The sequence below is a fragment of the Bipolaris maydis genome (assembly GCF_028858645.1).
Source record: "Bipolaris maydis strain C4 unplaced genomic scaffold PSV08scaffold_3, whole genome shotgun sequence".
In the NCBI taxonomy this organism is placed as follows: Eukaryota; Fungi; Ascomycota; class Dothideomycetes; order Pleosporales; family Pleosporaceae; genus Bipolaris; species Bipolaris maydis.
The window spans coordinates 1,036,082-1,051,587 of record NW_027093859.1 but is presented as its reverse complement, the minus strand read 5'-3'; the positions used below and the strand labels follow the sequence as shown (position 1 = coordinate 1,051,587).

Sequence of the window (15,506 nt, the reverse complement as noted above, 5' to 3'; positions counted from 1 at the left end):
CATTTGCCGCTTACAACCCCCGTGTACTGTGGGTAACGTCCAATGAGCATCATGTGCAAGCCGTGGAGGCTGTGCCCTTACCAAGGGACAATAAGCGGGGCGAATAAGTGTTGAGATTGCGGCGTCATAGCCGAGGAGAAGGCAGTCGATGCCTGGTTCAGCCGTGTGACATGTGTGACAAGGCTGAGTGCGTAGGGTGGCTTGCGGTCGTCGATTGAGTACAACAAGGCTTAGCCATGAGGGCGCAGTCCGCGTGCGATATCAGTCATTATCAAGCAAATATTGTTGCCTTCAAGTAGACACTCTTGAAATCCAAGGGGCGAAGAAGGGTATTGTGAGACGTACTTTTTGAATGACGCAGAGAGGCGATGCAAGTTGGTATGGCTGCAGGTTGGGGGCGGTCGCTACGTAGCGCCGGAACACGGGTGCAGCAGCTGACAACTCACAGTCACCCAATGAAACCTTCACGTACACATGAATTGTCATTAGGACCAAGACACAGCCATTTCCAAAGGCGTCTCACCGGGATTCACAGCTACTTGAGGTTTCGAGGCAGCCGAAGAGTCAGCGCCTTGACGTGCTGTCATGCATCAGCATCGTAGTCAGGCATATGCAGCGTCTGGTACAGAGCGCCTACGAAACTGGTCCCTCGATATGTGAAAATCATGGCCTTATTGATACTATGAACTAGTATTGATTATTGTTACACAGGTAGCTCGGTATGAGGTACGATGTACCTCCCTCCCGGCTTGTTGGACAGACTCTCAGCCTGCTTCACAAGGCAACCACATGCAGCTTCATTCTGAAGCTCCACGGAATCTTATGCAGAAGAAAGCCATTCTGCAGGACACATAGGACTAACGATATCTCTACTGTGGCAGGCGATATGCTGTGTCTAGAATATATGGGCGCCATGAAAATCCAGCCTGCCGTCCCAAAGACATCAATATCTTGACCTAGGCAGAAAAGCATGAGCGCACCACATGACCCGCTACAGGAGTATGTCGTCGGGTATCCGAAGCTGGCAGCGCAAATGGAGATACTGCCTGAGCTCTCCATGTTTCGCAGATTCGGTGCTCTCAACGCCCAGAACCTACTCTACATGCAAGCTGAACTTGCGTACCTAGAGAAGAAACTGAGAGAGCGACAGCAAATTGATGCCAACGACCCATCCGGAAAGAGATCAGCCTACGCACTGAACTGGTTCTGGCTCAAGGGATCCGAAAACACTGACGCGGGCGAGCAGCAGGCACTCATTTTGCGAATCAGGCAAGTGCTAAAAGAATACAGTATGCTTTCCAAATATCTTAAAGAACAACATGATCATACTCATACCAACAGATGACGCCCTAATCCAACAAGCCTCCATCCTCAAATACCCTAAACCTAGCCCCTGGGACCTCCACCACATGCAAAACTACCTTCAAACCTCGGAAATGGGCTCCAATGCCCTGACCGGCGACGATGCCAGAATTTGGGGCTCCGTCCTGGACCGCGACTCCCAAAATCCCGATCTCATCACTCTCTGTCCCCGCGAGAAAAAGGACGCATTTTCTGCTTGGGCTGCAGAAAGCACGATTATCAACCTCTTCCGATGCGGCTGCGCGCGTTTTATGAAGCCCTCGCGCGTCCATGGGGTGGTGGGATATCAAGATGGCACGGTTTACAGGGTCACGTACTGGTTTACTAGTATCCTGGCCTCGTTGATTCCAATCGCTTCGATTGCGGTGCTATATCGTGTTCAATCCATGTCTGCGAGGTTGGGTATTATTGCTGGGTTTAATGTGTTGGTGTCAATCTGTTTGATGGCGTTGACGGGGGCGAAGAGAGCGGAGGTATTCGCTATTACTGCTGCGTAAGTACTTTAGCCATGGGATACAGATAATGTTTCTTCTTCTTCTTCTTCTTCTTCTTCTTCTAACGAAACCCTAGGTTTGCAGCTGTTCAAGTTGTTTTTGTAGGGTCGGATCGTGTCAAGGGGGGTTGATACGATCCGTGATGGGCGAAAGTATGTATGGGTGTTGACGTAGACAAAATCATAAAGCATAACATGTAGATTTCTAGTGCAACGCCAACAATGTTACAGTTGTAGCTAAATTTAATTGCTCTCTTCCTACCTGTTCTCGAACGAAAATGCAATGCAAGGCAAGAATGAAACCGGCTAAATTCAAACCCCCACAAATGATCCTGTTCAGATAACACTTTCAATATTGGCACATGCAGCGTACCAGAGAGGAATGGTTGCTGCATGCATGCGCTCGTCAAGCCCGAGGTGGGGGATGGGGGTCGCTTTTGGTCGCTCGTTAGGCACCTTAAATGGTGCTCGCCCCCCCACCATGTCCCCTTAGCTGGCGTGTGAGAGCAATCCTGGCGCTTACGCCTCTTCCCTCTACCCTTGTTGTGGTATCCCGTAGCGCAAATGCTACTTGTTGCTTTCTGCAACGACCCAAAGACGTATTTCCGGTAGCGGCCCAGTGTAGTAAAGTCGGTAACTCTCTGATGGTTGGGCAATTGACATTCCGGTCTCGCTAGGGGGCTTTGGGGTAGAAGCCTCTGGCCTTGAGTGCCTAACCATGTTAGTACCATCTTATTGATATAGTTGCAACAGCGTCATACCTGCTCCTCTTCAAACTTACGCATCTCCTCTTGTTCCTTCTTTCTGCGCTCATCTGCTTCCTGCTGCTTCTTGATGGTTGTACTAGCTGCTATGTTGAAGTTAGCAATCAAGCAACGACAGTGTGAGTTTACAAACGTACAGTCGACGCGAATAGGGAGTTGACGGAATGCACCAAAGAAGTTGCGATTTGTTTGTAACAGCTGCAGGTCGATGATTGTGGTGCTCCCAATGATGAGGTCACATGTATCCAAATCAACAACCTTGAAGTTGGACATTTCGTAGCGTGGTCGGAACTTCAAGCCCTTTGTACCTTTTGGAGCCTCAACCGGATGCCATCTTCCCTGGACCTCACCCAGACATTCGATCTTGGTGTTGTCCATCTGGATGATATTGGTGTTGTCTGTAGATGGCTGCCATTTGAAGCCGATATTCTTGAGGAACTGGGTAGTGACCAGGTTGTGCTCGCATTGCGTGTCGAACAAGACCACTCCATGGGTTAAATTGGACCAAGCCTCTCCCTCTCCATTTCTGATGGATATGTCAAGTGTTCGCTGAAATGTTTCATCCTTCTGGGGCGGTGTAAAGATTCGAGAGACTTTGCGTGGGATCGAAGCAGCATCATGGCGCGAAACAGAATGCAGCAGTCGAGACTTTAAAAATTCCTTAGCCTTGATGTAGGCACACATGCGCCTACGGCTCTTGAGCTTTATCATGGTTGTAACCTTGTTTAAAATACTGGAAGTATGTAGAAAAATGGATAGTTTGGTTGATTTCACCTGTTTTGGACAACTTGTTGGCTTGGGCCTAGCAGTCTGCGAAACAAAGTAAAGAAAAGTACTCCCTGCTGGAGACCAGTCTTGAGTACAATATGGTATCTGGATAAACTATTTGATAAAGATGTGGCACTCACTAGGATGTAAACCAAGAAAAGAACCAAAAGGGGAGGGGGATGAGTATCAAGACAGTCGGAGCTTCCAGGAACAGTAGTCTAGTATAGCAAGGTTGGAAAGGTAAGTAGGCTGTGCAGTGAAGTGCCAAGGCGCACAAGGCGCTTCTCCGGACTCAGTGTCTGTGCTGTGCAACGAACCCAGCAGTGGTATATCCACGCGACGCGTATTAGCCTTGATCCTGTTAATGTTGAGTAAACTGGCCCGGTAAGGTTTTCTGTGTAAAACGATTCGTTCCGGGCAATATGCTCAGCCGCACAGTTCATGGGACACATATCTTGTCGCCGCTACCATAGTTTGAAAACTGCCATTTAGGGGCTTAGTGCCTAGCAGATATCTGGCTGAAATCTGACAGACATCTGTAGAAAGCATTGTATACGGGGATGTGAATACGCGTGCGAATGAGACGTCATCTTGGCTCATCAGCTGAGTACAAGCAGACACAGCCCAACTTGAATCCATTTGCCTGAACGCCTCTTGGCCCAGGCTTCACCATAACAAGGCAGAAAGTAGTGGAGCCGTTCGTTTCCGTTCATCTACAGTAAAGCCTCATGACCAAATCTTGTGCTTGAAGTGGCCGGCGCAGAGGGAGGACCTCTGTGGCGCAGAGACGCGGTGGTTTGATAATGGGTTACGCAACCAGTGGTACGATCCTGAGGCTCAAGTCGATTGATGATGGTATTCAGTAAGTGTGCTGCACATTTACGTGCTGTTACCAGTGGCATGAGGCGCAGTGTAGACAGCAGCCACAAGGATACTACCCACGCGTTCACTTGGCCCCCACATGACATACGTCATTTAGCAGATGCCTCGGGCATCATGCCATGATCACTTTCCAAGCCTCATTCTTCGTCGAGAGTGTTTCCTTAGAGTTGGAGGGTTTCTTCTGACATGCATGCCCTCACAGCTGGCAGTTTGAATTAAAAAAACGACATATGCTTGTTTAAGAGTGCTTGCAAGAGTACCTACGAATAGTCGTTATCCACCAACCCTACCAAGTACATACTCTGGACGCCGCATCCGTAATTCATGCAATCACGTACCAATAGTTTATCCTTCAGCAGCACGAGATCTAAGCCTATAGAATGCTAAATAGTATTCCTAAACCTATCATCATCATACCAAAAACCCTCATCTCTTCAAGGCAGGGGAAACGTCGTATCATGGACATGTAACGAACAATACAGCTAACGAAAACCCATATATGCACATGACATGTGAAAAGGACCCAAAAGTGGGAGCCAAGGACGTAGCTAGATTACAAGGTTATAAACGCAAGGAAACAATAGTAGTAAACCTACTCACACGTTCTTCAAGCGCATGTAACACAAATCTCAAGTATTCATTGTTCCAGCTAAAAGAAAAACACACCAACAAAACGCACTTTCACTAAGCAAAAACTCTTTCAATTACCCGGGGAAACGTCTGATATCGCACCAAATCCCTCAAGCAGCAGCAGCAGCAGCAGCGGCAGCGGGGGCATCAACCTTAGCCGCCGAATCCGCAACCTCACCTGCTGTCTCCGCGACCTTCTTGTCCTCCTCCTTCTCCTTCGCCTCGACCTCCTCTTTCGCCGGCACCTTCTCCGCATCCCCTACAAGTTTCTTCACAACCTCGACCGTTGCAGCGGGACCGCCAGGCTCAGCTGCCAACACCTTACCCTGCTTATCAACAACAAAGACGCCGCGAGTTGTTCCCTTTGGCGCCTTCTTAAACCCAATGGCCGAGATAAGAGTCTGGGCGGGGTCGCACAGCAGCGAGTACGGCAGCTTCTGCTTGGTCTTGAAGGTGGTGTTTGCCTTGGGGCTGTCGGATGAGAGACCGTAGATGGAGAGGCCGGTTGCGGTTAGAGGCGTGTAGGAGTCGCGGAAGAGACAGACCTGGGTTGTGCCTATGCCGAAGAAACCGTTGTGTGAGTATAAACGGATACATATGCAATGGGGGTGGGGGGAGACGCGACTTACATCCCGGAGTCGAGGCTTTGGGGTACGTGAATAAGACTACGCCGGCCTTGCTTTCTTCTACGAGCTTCGCGAGCGACGTCTTGGTGCCATCGTTGGTTTCGATTTCGCCGCCGAATGAGGCGAGGTCAATTGTGTCGCCGACTTTGGGTGCACCGCTGGATTTAGCAGTCGAGGCGCCGTTGGTTTTGCTCACAACGGCTTCTTTGACGGCTTCGACCTTTTCGACGACCGCGTCTTGGACCTTTTCGACGACAGTCTTCTCGCTGTCGGCTTTCTTGGCCTTTGCGGGTGCCTTTTTCTTTGCAGGTGGTGCTGGCGCTGGGGCCGCGGCCTTGCGCTTCCGGAGCTCGACTGGCATGTTGGGGGAAAGGGTAGCTAGCAAGCTGGGTCGCGGTCGCGTTGTTGTCGCGAGGGGGTGTCGAATGCGATTAGGGGAAGAGCTGGGCAGCGGATAGCTCGGGGATGAGTGATAGAGGAGGTGGGAGTCAAGGTAGGACAATTGCTAAAGGCTAGTATGTGTACGAACAAGCAACCTGTAGTGCCACCGTCGCAGAATCAACAATGGCGCGATCCGCAGTCCAGTCGTCGCGGTGAATCAGTAGGTGCTTATCAGCAGCAGAGCAAGGAGGTGTGTCCCATGGTGATCTGACGCCCAAGGCCAGGTCGTCCAGCCTCCTCACTTGGCACTCCCGTCCATATTGACATTAGCCAGATTACATGAGCTTGCGTCTGTCCTCCGGAAAGAGCTTATTTCGGACGGGCGCTGGGGTAGGGAGGCGCTTATTATTGGCTGGTAAGGTGAGGAGTCGTGGTGCGCGCCGCTGCACTGTAACGCACCGAAGCATGTCCCCGGTCGCGTCATCGCGCGGCTCCCCGTTTCCACCATGTCAATATTCATGCACTGGAACTGGACGTGTTGATAACATTCTGCGCATGCATACCTGATGCGCGCAGCTTTTACGGTTATGTATACATATGCCATCCAGAATATTTACATGGTAGGATGGGGCCTTGGCCGACCCTGTCCCAGAGGAGAAGCGCCCTTTCTCTCCAACTCGGAATAGTAACCAACACGGTCAGCCGTCGTCTGTGCCTCCCGCTACCCAACTGACGGGATGCCAATTGTTCTCACAAGAAAACACCTTGCCGCCGGAACCATCATGCAAGGCCCACCCAGACGACCACATGCCCAGGCCAAACTGCAACACAGGGTCAGCCAAGCCGCCTCGAACCAGCAGGGAGAAAATCCACTTACAATGGCCATCCCCAACAACACTATCGACGAATTCAAGACTGTAAAGACTGTCTGCCGCTTTGATGAGAATAGTCTTCCATTGACTTTATTGTGCCACAGCCACAGTAGTGGAGGAAAAGCATCTGTGCGTGTCAGACCAACTGGCCCAGTACACATCGTCGCTGGGAAAAGAAAGTTTCACAAGAACTTACAGCTGAACCAGCTCCCGAAGAGCGCGCCGATCAAGCCCAGCAGCAAGTTGAAGTTTGGAATCGCCTCAGCCAAAACCCAACTTGCCAGCCATGCTCCAGAGCAAATCCCCCACCAACTACCCAGGCTTCTCCAGCTGTTGGTGTGCACTTCATTTGTGCCCTTCCACACCCTGAGGTAGACGTACTTGGTAGCTACCGAGCCATTGACAACACCGGCGACAATAATAGTCGGGAGAGCTATGCCAAAACAAATTTTGCTAACCAGAGGCGACGCAGAACCCAAGGCTGGCGAGGACACGAGGGGTCCAGCGTAGTAGTATATGACCGCTGATATGAGGAGATAGAACGTCACTGCGATCCCCTGCTCAAAGAATAGAGCTTTGCGGAAGTCGCGTGGGTTCTTGAGTTCGGATGCAAAGGAAAAGAAGGCGACATGTCCGGCTACAATGCGTCAGTGGCAATGCGCATCATAGAGCAGGATTGATCTACTTACTGTAGGCCAACACAATGTTCATGACAGGAGCCAGGCCTTTGACCAGTGGTACGTCAGGTCGTATGGCCACCATGTTGTTCATGTCTGGCTTTTGGATACTGATGGCGATCATGGTTATCGTGACACCCACAATTACCGAAACGCAAGCTGTAAAATGGTAAGCAGGAGAAACGACATGCTATCCAGTTCTTTACTCACAAAAGATGCTAAAGTAGCTGATATTCCTGAACGTCCTTGGTAGCCCTAATAGGAAAGAAACGCCTAGTCCAATCACACTGAAGATGATTGTGCAAGCCCCGTGGCCAGTCATTGCATTCATGGCAACCGCAAACGTCAGGATATGTGCGCCCATTATGAATACCAACACCAAAACTTGTCCAACAGCAATCACCTCACGGGCGATGGGCCCACTCATCAGCTGCCCGCAGTCGGCATACGATTGCACAGATGGGTGCGCCAGTTTGAATTCGCCAATTAGGTATCCTGTATATGTGGCGATGACCCCCAGTAGGCATATGCAAAGCATGCCTGGAACGATACCTAGGATCGCCAGGGCTTGGGGGAGTGCAAGAACACCAAGCGAAACATTTTCGGCCAGCATTACTTGAAACTGTCAGAGCGGGGTAACGCAGAGAGAGTTGTAGCTTACGGATGCCCGTGTTCCTAAACATTCACGTCAGCAAGATGTGGAATGAAGGATAGCATGTCAAGCCGTGTTTAGAAACCTCAAACAGACGCGTCACTTGAGGTTTCGTGTGAGTTAGGAAGAGCTCGAATACGTACCACCACGAACATGTCTTGTACTGGATTTCGGCACCTTCTTCATTACCGAATACGTCGTCCTCCGCAGCTGGCGTGCGGTGTCTTTCGATATCTGGTGGCGGCGATAATGGTTCTGGCAAGGAATGCTCTTGAACCACAGTGGTCTCTTTGACAGCCTGAGCTGTTGTTCGGTTGAAGGAGAGACGATGAGCCGAAGGTGGCACGTTAAGCTTAGCCATTGTCGACGAGAGAAGAGTCGCGACTACGCGGGGTGTGGAATTGGAAAGTAAAACTGAGCTTTGTGCCAAATGTACTTTCTTTGTACATGAGAATGGTGATTAAAGGACTCGACATCTGCCCTTTGATGCTAACTTGGGTCGAAGATATGGAAATCAGAATTGCCTGTTCCGGTACCGGTGCTATCAGGTGCCACTGAGGGCTCAATATGGACGACAGGACATGACGTTGGCGTCCAATATCGGAATGGGTCACCCAAGCATGGCATTGGAATCTCGTAGTATGTAGAACCCTTTAGGTCAAGGGTGCTTGTGGTGTACCATGGAAACATTGAGGTATAAAGATAAAGCTATAAAGGTAAGAGCCTTGGAGGACCACTATTTATACCGTGTATTTCGAGGGGTATCATCAACGAAAAGAAACTACGAGACCAGTTGTAAATCAGGGCCCTTCATTGTGTGTAACTGCTCACACTTGTTGCTGACAATGGTATCGAGTTACCCACGGAGAGATTGCACAATTTATACAGCTCTCATTCTGTGCATTAGAGTACAAAATGCATCCACCTGCCCGAGTCGATGTGGGCAACATGAGACTGTACGTTCCAAAGAAGATGCATTCGCTCTCACAATGGGCATGTTGTGATGGGCTTAAGAAGGCTGAGCCAGAGCATGTCTATTCTGATGTCATTTGTCAATTCTATTCGATGCTGTATCCTGAGAAATTTGAATGTAATTTGGACGGGGTTCCGTAGTATGCATTGAAAGTGTGGAGTGGAATATTCCATGTGGAACCACCGACGTCATCACGTGTGTTCGTGGAGCAAGGGCGACTTGGATCAGCTTCATTGATGCCATTACTCCTTAACGCACACCTTCCCTGGACGCTACTCTCAATAGCTAGTTCATAGCTCCTCTTTCCAATTCAAATCTCCTGATTTTAGGGTCTCCTTTCCTGAGCATATATCGAGGACTCCGAGGAGCGCAATGTCCCATCCGATCCATCCGTCAACATCAGCGACGCGCAAGCGCAATTTCACGACCTACGCCGACTATGATACCCACATTGCGCACCGGTATGCACCCACGGCATCTAGTAGCCGCAAAATTGAAGTTATCGACCTTACACAAGACTCGCCCAAGAAGGCGCCTCCGCCGAAGAAGAGCAAGCGTGACCCTGACGCGCCTGTTCAGGAGAAGCGGGCCAGGATATTTCGCAAAAAGGCGCCACAGAGCTATCTCGTTGTAAAAGAACGGGCGCTTACACAGCGCTTGACGGTACTCTCGCGCGAGCGCTGCGGAACCGATGATGTGCCTGAGGAGAAGGTTCTCATCGCAGGCACGACAGGCAACGTGTACACAGTCTCCATTGGCCTCGTTCCCTCGTGCGACTGTCCACATGCAAAAGGAGGCCATCAATGCAAGCACATTATATACGTCATGCTAAGAGTGTTGAAGGCGCGAGAGGAGATTGCATATCAGCTAGCTCTTGTTAGCTCCGAGTTGCGCGAAGTCATGAGGAATGCGCCACCCATCCCCGGCACCGAGACGGAGAAGCAGAGCGAGGATGGCAATCGCAAGCCCATTGAAGGCGAATGTCCCATCTGTTATGACGAGCTTGATGCCAAGGAAGATACTGTATTCTGCAAGACCAGTTGCGGAAACAATATACACAAGGTTTGCATGCAGAACTGGGTGGCTGCAGCTAGAAACAATGCGACTTGCCCATACTGCCGTGCCAATTGGGATACAGATGCACTGTTGGCAAGCAAAGTCGGTAATATAAACACCAGTGAGTTGCAAAGGAACGAAGAGGGTTACATCAATGTCGCCTCTCAGTTGGGCTTGTCTGGTTCCAGAGACTACTCGACGTACTACAGTGGACGACGGCGACATGGATATTTTTATCATCATTACTAGGGTCAATGTTAAGGTACAGAGAGTGCATTTTGTGGCGTCCAGGTGGGATTTGTTTGTTTAGCGTTGTAGTCATGATACCCGGTGGAGTTTTGAAAGACGGAGTATTCTTTCACACAGTTGACTTGCTATCGTTGTGCTGTAAATTGGCTAATAAGTATGTACGTAGTTGCACTGGTTAGAAGAAATTCATCACTACTTGACCCATTTCACTATACCAATGCACACCGCTGAATCGTCTCAATACCACATCTCCGACCTATGACTTCTACAGCTCGCACACACCCAACACATTACCCAGCAAATGACCCATGAGCTGATCTGTCCAAAACACGCCAGATCCGCACTGCCTAAAAGGAAAATAATGAGTCACAGCCCGCACCAAACATGTTTGCAGATCCCCTTAGTCCATCTACTTAGCCTGGAAAATAAAAAAAGCGCATCACGCTCGTATCCACCAAATCCCGAAATGATAGTCAAAGTGTAAAAATAAAAGCGATGAAGGCGCGAATCCTGATTGTGGGAAATGGGCATCGCAAACTTTGTGCTCACTCGGAAATGACACTCGCCGGTAGACCAGTGAACGAAATAGGGCGACAAGATATCGGTAGTTTACGTCATGTACTCAGTATCCGATTCGTTCTACACATTCTCTATCTATAGCGAAGACATCTGAAAAGGGCAAAAATGAAGAAATCACTCAATCCTACGATACTCTGCGCCACACCTCGTCGTCGAAACAAGCCTCAAACCTTCTTCAGCTCTATGTAAATAGGTAACACCTACTAGAACAACGCAGGAACATATGCACGGGACTCCTTCCTAAACCCTCTTTTTTCCCATTCCGCGCATAATACTTACATGCGCCCCAAACGCATTGACACCGAGACCCCTCTCTCCGATAAACTTTCCACCTGGCCGCGGGGCGGGAGCGGCGCAAGAAACGCCGTTTACTAAGCCCTTACACGAGAGGGAGAGAAAACGAAGGGTATAGCATAATCTCGTATTGGAACATGATACGAAGTGGGAAAACACCCCAAACATACACATGTGTATGGGGTGGACACGAATGGCGCATTGCGAAACGTGTAAGTAGTAGTAAGACGAATTCTACACCGTCATGTAAAAGTCACAGAATGACGATGCAATTGGGGAGAAGATGCGGATTAGGAAAATGGGAACGATTCAATCAGAACGCACTACGCACGCACACACACACAATGCACACGCATGCGCGGGATGAACAAAAGTATTGATTTTATCGATAATCAAGAAATTAAATCACAGGCAACTGCCAACGAATTAGTCCCCCCCCCAAAGATATCGAGACTAGTAATGGCCTCGAGAAAAAGGCGCTTGTAATCCCGGCATCTCACACCAACATACTCGCGCGGCACCAGATTCAATATTACGCCTACTATCGAATCAGACCACAGTGTTCATCCACGTACAACACACGCGCAATTTCGCATCATCGGGAAATAAACCCAAACACGGCTCTTGAAAAGATAAAAAAGAAAAGAAGAGAAAAAGAGAGCAAAAGACACCAGTGGTGGATGACAAGAACAGAGCTCAAGAATGGCTTTACAGGGATAGCCCGTGCGAACAAGGATGAAGGTGCTCGGGCCATAGGAATGTCACGGAAAAGAAAAAAAATAACCGGCAAGGGTAGGGGGAATATGCAGGTACGCAAACGAGGGCACGCGGCAGGGAGATTTGAGAACAAGGTTGCATGGGAGCCGCCCCACACACCCCCAACCCCAACGTTTGATTGGATTGAATGTTGCAAAAAATGGCGTAAGATGAGCAAGTGGCAGTGGCGGCGGGGGGCCTTTGTTTCAACCATGTGACGCAATGGGGTTAGTAGAAATATTGTGTTATAATATCGACATGGTGGGGATTAGTAGAAAAACGGGTCACGTGAGAAAGGTGGACGGCAGATGAGAGGGAGGAGGAAAAAGAGTCAAGTTGTTCACTTCACGCAAGGGGGATTAGAGAGAAGAGAAAAGACTGGAGAAAAAAAGAGGATTTCAAAAATGGAAGAAAGATGCTAGACTGAATAAATGCAAGTAAACCGCCATCCCCGATGGTCTTTTCAAACAAGTCCAAGAGTACACAAACATAGGAAAAAGAGGTTGGTGGAACAAGAAGTCATGAGACATGTCGCTCATCGCCCATTTTCGCGCCAAAGACCCAAGCGCGACAAACACGAGTAGATGCGAAGAGTGGGATAGAGGTGTATCAAACGGGAAGGGATCTATTGTCCATGTAATACAACAAAACTGCTCTGGGAACCTACACTTGTCGGTTCTCTTCAACCTCAATTGTAACCCACTTCATCGCGTCTGGCCCTTGCCTGAGGAGACTTGGCCCAATGGGCTCAGTGGACAGGCAAGAAAATGGGCCAAGTGACCCTATACACATGCGATGCAAACAAAACGCCATGCTACTCTACGAGAGAGCATTCAGCGCTTAGTAGGTACCGTAGCTACCGCTTCCGTAGCTGCCGCTGCCGTAGCTGCCGCCAGCAGGGCTGGAGGTGGCAGCCTCAGGGACAGCGGGGGTGGGGGTAGCAACAGGGTAGCCAGCACCGTACTCGCCGCCGGCGGGGGCAGAGCTGGTGGCGGCCTCAGGGACAGCGGGAGTGGAAGGAGTGGCGGCAGGGTAGCCGGCACCGTACTCGCCGCCGGCAGGGGCAGAGCTGGTGGCGCTGGCCTCAGGGACAGTGGGAGTGGAAGGAGTGGCGGCAGGGTAGCCGGCACCGTACTCGCCGCCGGCAGGGGCAGAGCTGGTGGCGCTAGCCTCAGGGACAGTGGGAGTGGAAGGAGTGGCGGCAGGGTAGCCGGCACCGTACTCGCCGCCGGCAGGGGCAGAGCTGGTGGCGCTGGCCTCAGGGACAGAGGGAGTGGAAGGAGTGGCGGCAGGGTAGCCGGCACCGTACTCACCACCAGCAGGGGCGGAAGAGGCAGCGGCGGGGGTGCTGGGAGTGGGCTTGGAGTTCTCAGAGACGAAAGAGAAGCTGGGGAGAGAAGAGGTGGCCATGCTGGGGACGGGAGCGGGGCCAGTGCCGACGGGGACGTAGGGCATGGTGCTGTTTCCGTAGGGAGCAGTGGGGTAAGGGGGCATGCCAGAGGTCTGGTCAGCGGGGACAAGAGGAGTGCTGGCAGGGTAGGTGGGCTGCTCAGAGTCGGGGGTAGCGGCGGGGTAGTCACCACCGGCGGTGACAGTGATGGTCTCCTGGGCAGTTACGGTAACGGTAACGGGAGCGCACTCGTCACCCTCACCGGCAGGGGTGGAGGGGGAGGGGCTAGCACCAGCACCACCGGCAGGGCCAGTGGGGTAGGAGTCAGAGCCGACTGGGACATCGCCAGAGGGAGTGGGCTTAACGGTGATGTACTTGGTCGAGGTGGAAGTGGAGCTGATGGTGCTGGTGATGTCGCCACCGGCAGGGCCAGTGGGGTAGCCGTTACCGCCAGCTGGGCCAGTAGGGTAACCCTCGCCACCGGCTGGGCCAGAGGGCTTGGTCTGGTCAGAGGGAACGTCAGGGGTGGACTGGGAGCCGGGGACAGTGACAACAACGGTGCTGTACTGGGTGGAGGTCGAGGTGGTGGTGATCTCGGTGGTGACGGGGCGGGCAGTGGTGCCGACACCGATGGTGTAGACGAGGGTCTCGGTGTAGACGGAAGTCACCTCAGAGACGGGGTAGGTGCTGGTGACAGCAGTGGGAGTGGGCTGGGGAACCTCGCTCTGGGGGCAGACGGTGGTGCCGACGGGGACAACGCTGGTGACGAGCGAAGTGGACTTGGCAGGGCAGTCAGTGACGGTGGAAGGGCAGGCAGTCTTGGTGAAGATCTGGGTGCTGTAGATGGTGCTGGTGACCATGTCGCTGACGGGGGTGGAAGAGGCTGGGTAAGAGCCGGTTCCGGTGGGGTAGAGTGGGTAGCCAGTGCTGGTGGCGGCCTCTGGGACAACAGGGACGGAGGGCTTGCCAGTTCCGTAGTTGCCACCAGCGGGGTAGGAGGCAGCGGGGGTGGAAGTAGCGGCCTCTGGGACTAGGGGAGTCGAAGGCTTGCCAGTGCCATAGTTACCACCAGCGGGGTAGGAGGCAGCGGGGGCAGAGCTGGTGGCAGCCTCAGGAACAGCGGGAGTCGAAGGCGTGGCGGCAGGGTAACCGGCGCCGTACTCGCCGCCGGCGGGGGAGGAGGTGGCAGCCTCAGGGACAGCGGGGGTGGGGGTAGCAACAGGGTAGCCAGCACCGTACTCGCCGCCGGCGGGGGCAGAGCTGGTGGCAGCCTCGGGGACAGCGGGAGTCGAAGGTGTGGCGGCAGGGTAACCGGCGCCGTACTCGCCGCCGGCGGGGGAGGAGGTGGCAGCCTCAGGAACAGCGGGAGTCGAAGGCGTGGCGGCAGGGTAGCCGGCGCCGTACTCGCCGCCGGCGGGGGAGGAGGTGGCAGCCTCAGGGACAACGGGGACCGGGGAGCTGGAGGCAGGGACGGTGGCGTTGTAACCAGCCTGGTTCTCAGGAACAGTAGGGTAGGAGCCGTAGGAGCCATATTGCTGGCGGCGGGCAAGGCGATGGCTGCGCGCCTCAGCAGCGTCGGCAGCGGCGAGGGCGGCCAAGAAAGCGACGGTAAGCTTCATCATGAGTGCGGTCTTCTAAAAGTTCCTTGCTCTTAAACAATGAATCGAATATGGATAAGACGAAAAGACGGGGCGGAAACGGATTAGCAGGCGAAGCAGAAGTATTGAAATCCAGGAAAGAGTGACTGGATGGTTCAAAGAATGTGACGTCCGAAGACAAGAGGGTAGCGAGTGTAGAAGACGGATGCCTTTGGGGTAGAGAAGAAGAAAAAGCAATCGAGCAGCGGAGGGAGGGGCGGTATATGAAGGGCGCGGGCAGAGAGGGTGCAGGCCGGGGGCCAAGCATGGCAGTGGGTGCGGTGGGTCCGTCGTGGCCTGCCCCTGGCGGCTGTTAATTTCGTTCAGGAACAAGCGGTGGCAGGGGCCAGTGCCCGCAGCCACTCACAGCGCCCCACGCCCAACGTCGTGCCTGCCAGCCGCCGGGGCGCCGAGAGCCGCGAGGGCTGCCCACACCGTCTTTGCCCTGTCGCATTCGAATCCGTC

General features: G+C 52.4%; 6 protein-coding genes across 6 annotated transcripts; 2 read left to right on the top strand and 4 right to left on the bottom strand.

Moving 5' to 3' along the window:
* Positions 1 to 970: 970 nt before the first annotated feature.
* Positions 971 to 2,048, top strand: PSV08DRAFT_407867 (uncharacterized protein; the record flags this gene model as incomplete). Its single annotated transcript, XM_066093787.1, has 3 exons — positions 971 to 1,273; positions 1,314 to 1,855; positions 1,933 to 2,048. The coding sequence occupies 3 exons, from the start codon at positions 971 to 973 to the stop codon at positions 1,985 to 1,987; spliced, it is 900 nt and encodes a 299-aa protein (XP_065949570.1). The 3' UTR covers positions 1,988 to 2,048.
* PSV08DRAFT_274375 (uncharacterized protein) lies at positions 2,044 to 3,543 on the bottom strand. Its single transcript, XM_014219493.2, has 3 exons — positions 2,757 to 3,543; positions 2,617 to 2,705; positions 2,044 to 2,567 (listed from the first exon to the last, which is right to left on the bottom strand). Exons 1-3 carry the CDS (start codon positions 3,328 to 3,330, stop codon positions 2,529 to 2,531), a joined length of 702 nt encoding a protein of 233 aa, XP_014074968.1. The 5' UTR covers positions 3,331 to 3,543; the 3' UTR covers positions 2,044 to 2,528.
* A 1,347-nt stretch (positions 3,544 to 4,890) lies between these two features.
* Positions 4,891 to 6,328, bottom strand: PSV08DRAFT_196785 (thioredoxin-like protein). Its single transcript, XM_014219494.2, has 2 exons — positions 5,529 to 6,328; positions 4,891 to 5,455 (listed from the first exon to the last, which is right to left on the bottom strand). The coding sequence occupies exons 1-2, from the start codon at positions 5,884 to 5,886 to the stop codon at positions 5,010 to 5,012; spliced, it is 804 nt and encodes a 267-aa protein (XP_014074969.1). The 5' UTR covers positions 5,887 to 6,328; the 3' UTR covers positions 4,891 to 5,009.
* Positions 6,329 to 6,455: 127 nt separating this feature from the next.
* Positions 6,456 to 8,468, bottom strand: PSV08DRAFT_359830 (transmembrane amino acid transporter protein-domain-containing protein; the record flags this gene model as incomplete). Its single annotated transcript, XM_014219495.2, has 7 exons — positions 6,456 to 6,727; positions 6,784 to 6,905; positions 6,975 to 7,415; positions 7,468 to 7,614; positions 7,666 to 8,070; positions 8,117 to 8,130; positions 8,251 to 8,468. 7 exons carry the CDS (start codon positions 8,466 to 8,468, stop codon positions 6,605 to 6,607), a joined length of 1,470 nt encoding a protein of 489 aa, XP_014074970.2. The 3' UTR covers positions 6,456 to 6,604.
* A 554-nt stretch (positions 8,469 to 9,022) lies between these two features.
* PSV08DRAFT_407864 (uncharacterized protein) lies at positions 9,023 to 10,385 on the top strand (the record flags this gene model as incomplete). Its single annotated transcript, XM_014219496.1, has 2 exons — positions 9,023 to 9,197; positions 9,370 to 10,385. 2 exons carry the CDS (start codon positions 9,023 to 9,025, stop codon positions 10,383 to 10,385), a joined length of 1,191 nt encoding a protein of 396 aa, XP_014074971.1.
* Positions 10,386 to 12,824: 2,439 nt separating this feature from the next.
* Positions 12,825 to 15,216, bottom strand: PSV08DRAFT_385944 (uncharacterized protein). Its single transcript, XM_014216919.2, has one exon. It carries the CDS (start codon positions 15,024 to 15,026, stop codon positions 12,855 to 12,857), a length of 2,172 nt encoding a protein of 723 aa, XP_014072394.2. The 5' UTR covers positions 15,027 to 15,216; the 3' UTR covers positions 12,825 to 12,854.
* Positions 15,217 to 15,506: the final 290 nt, after the last annotated feature.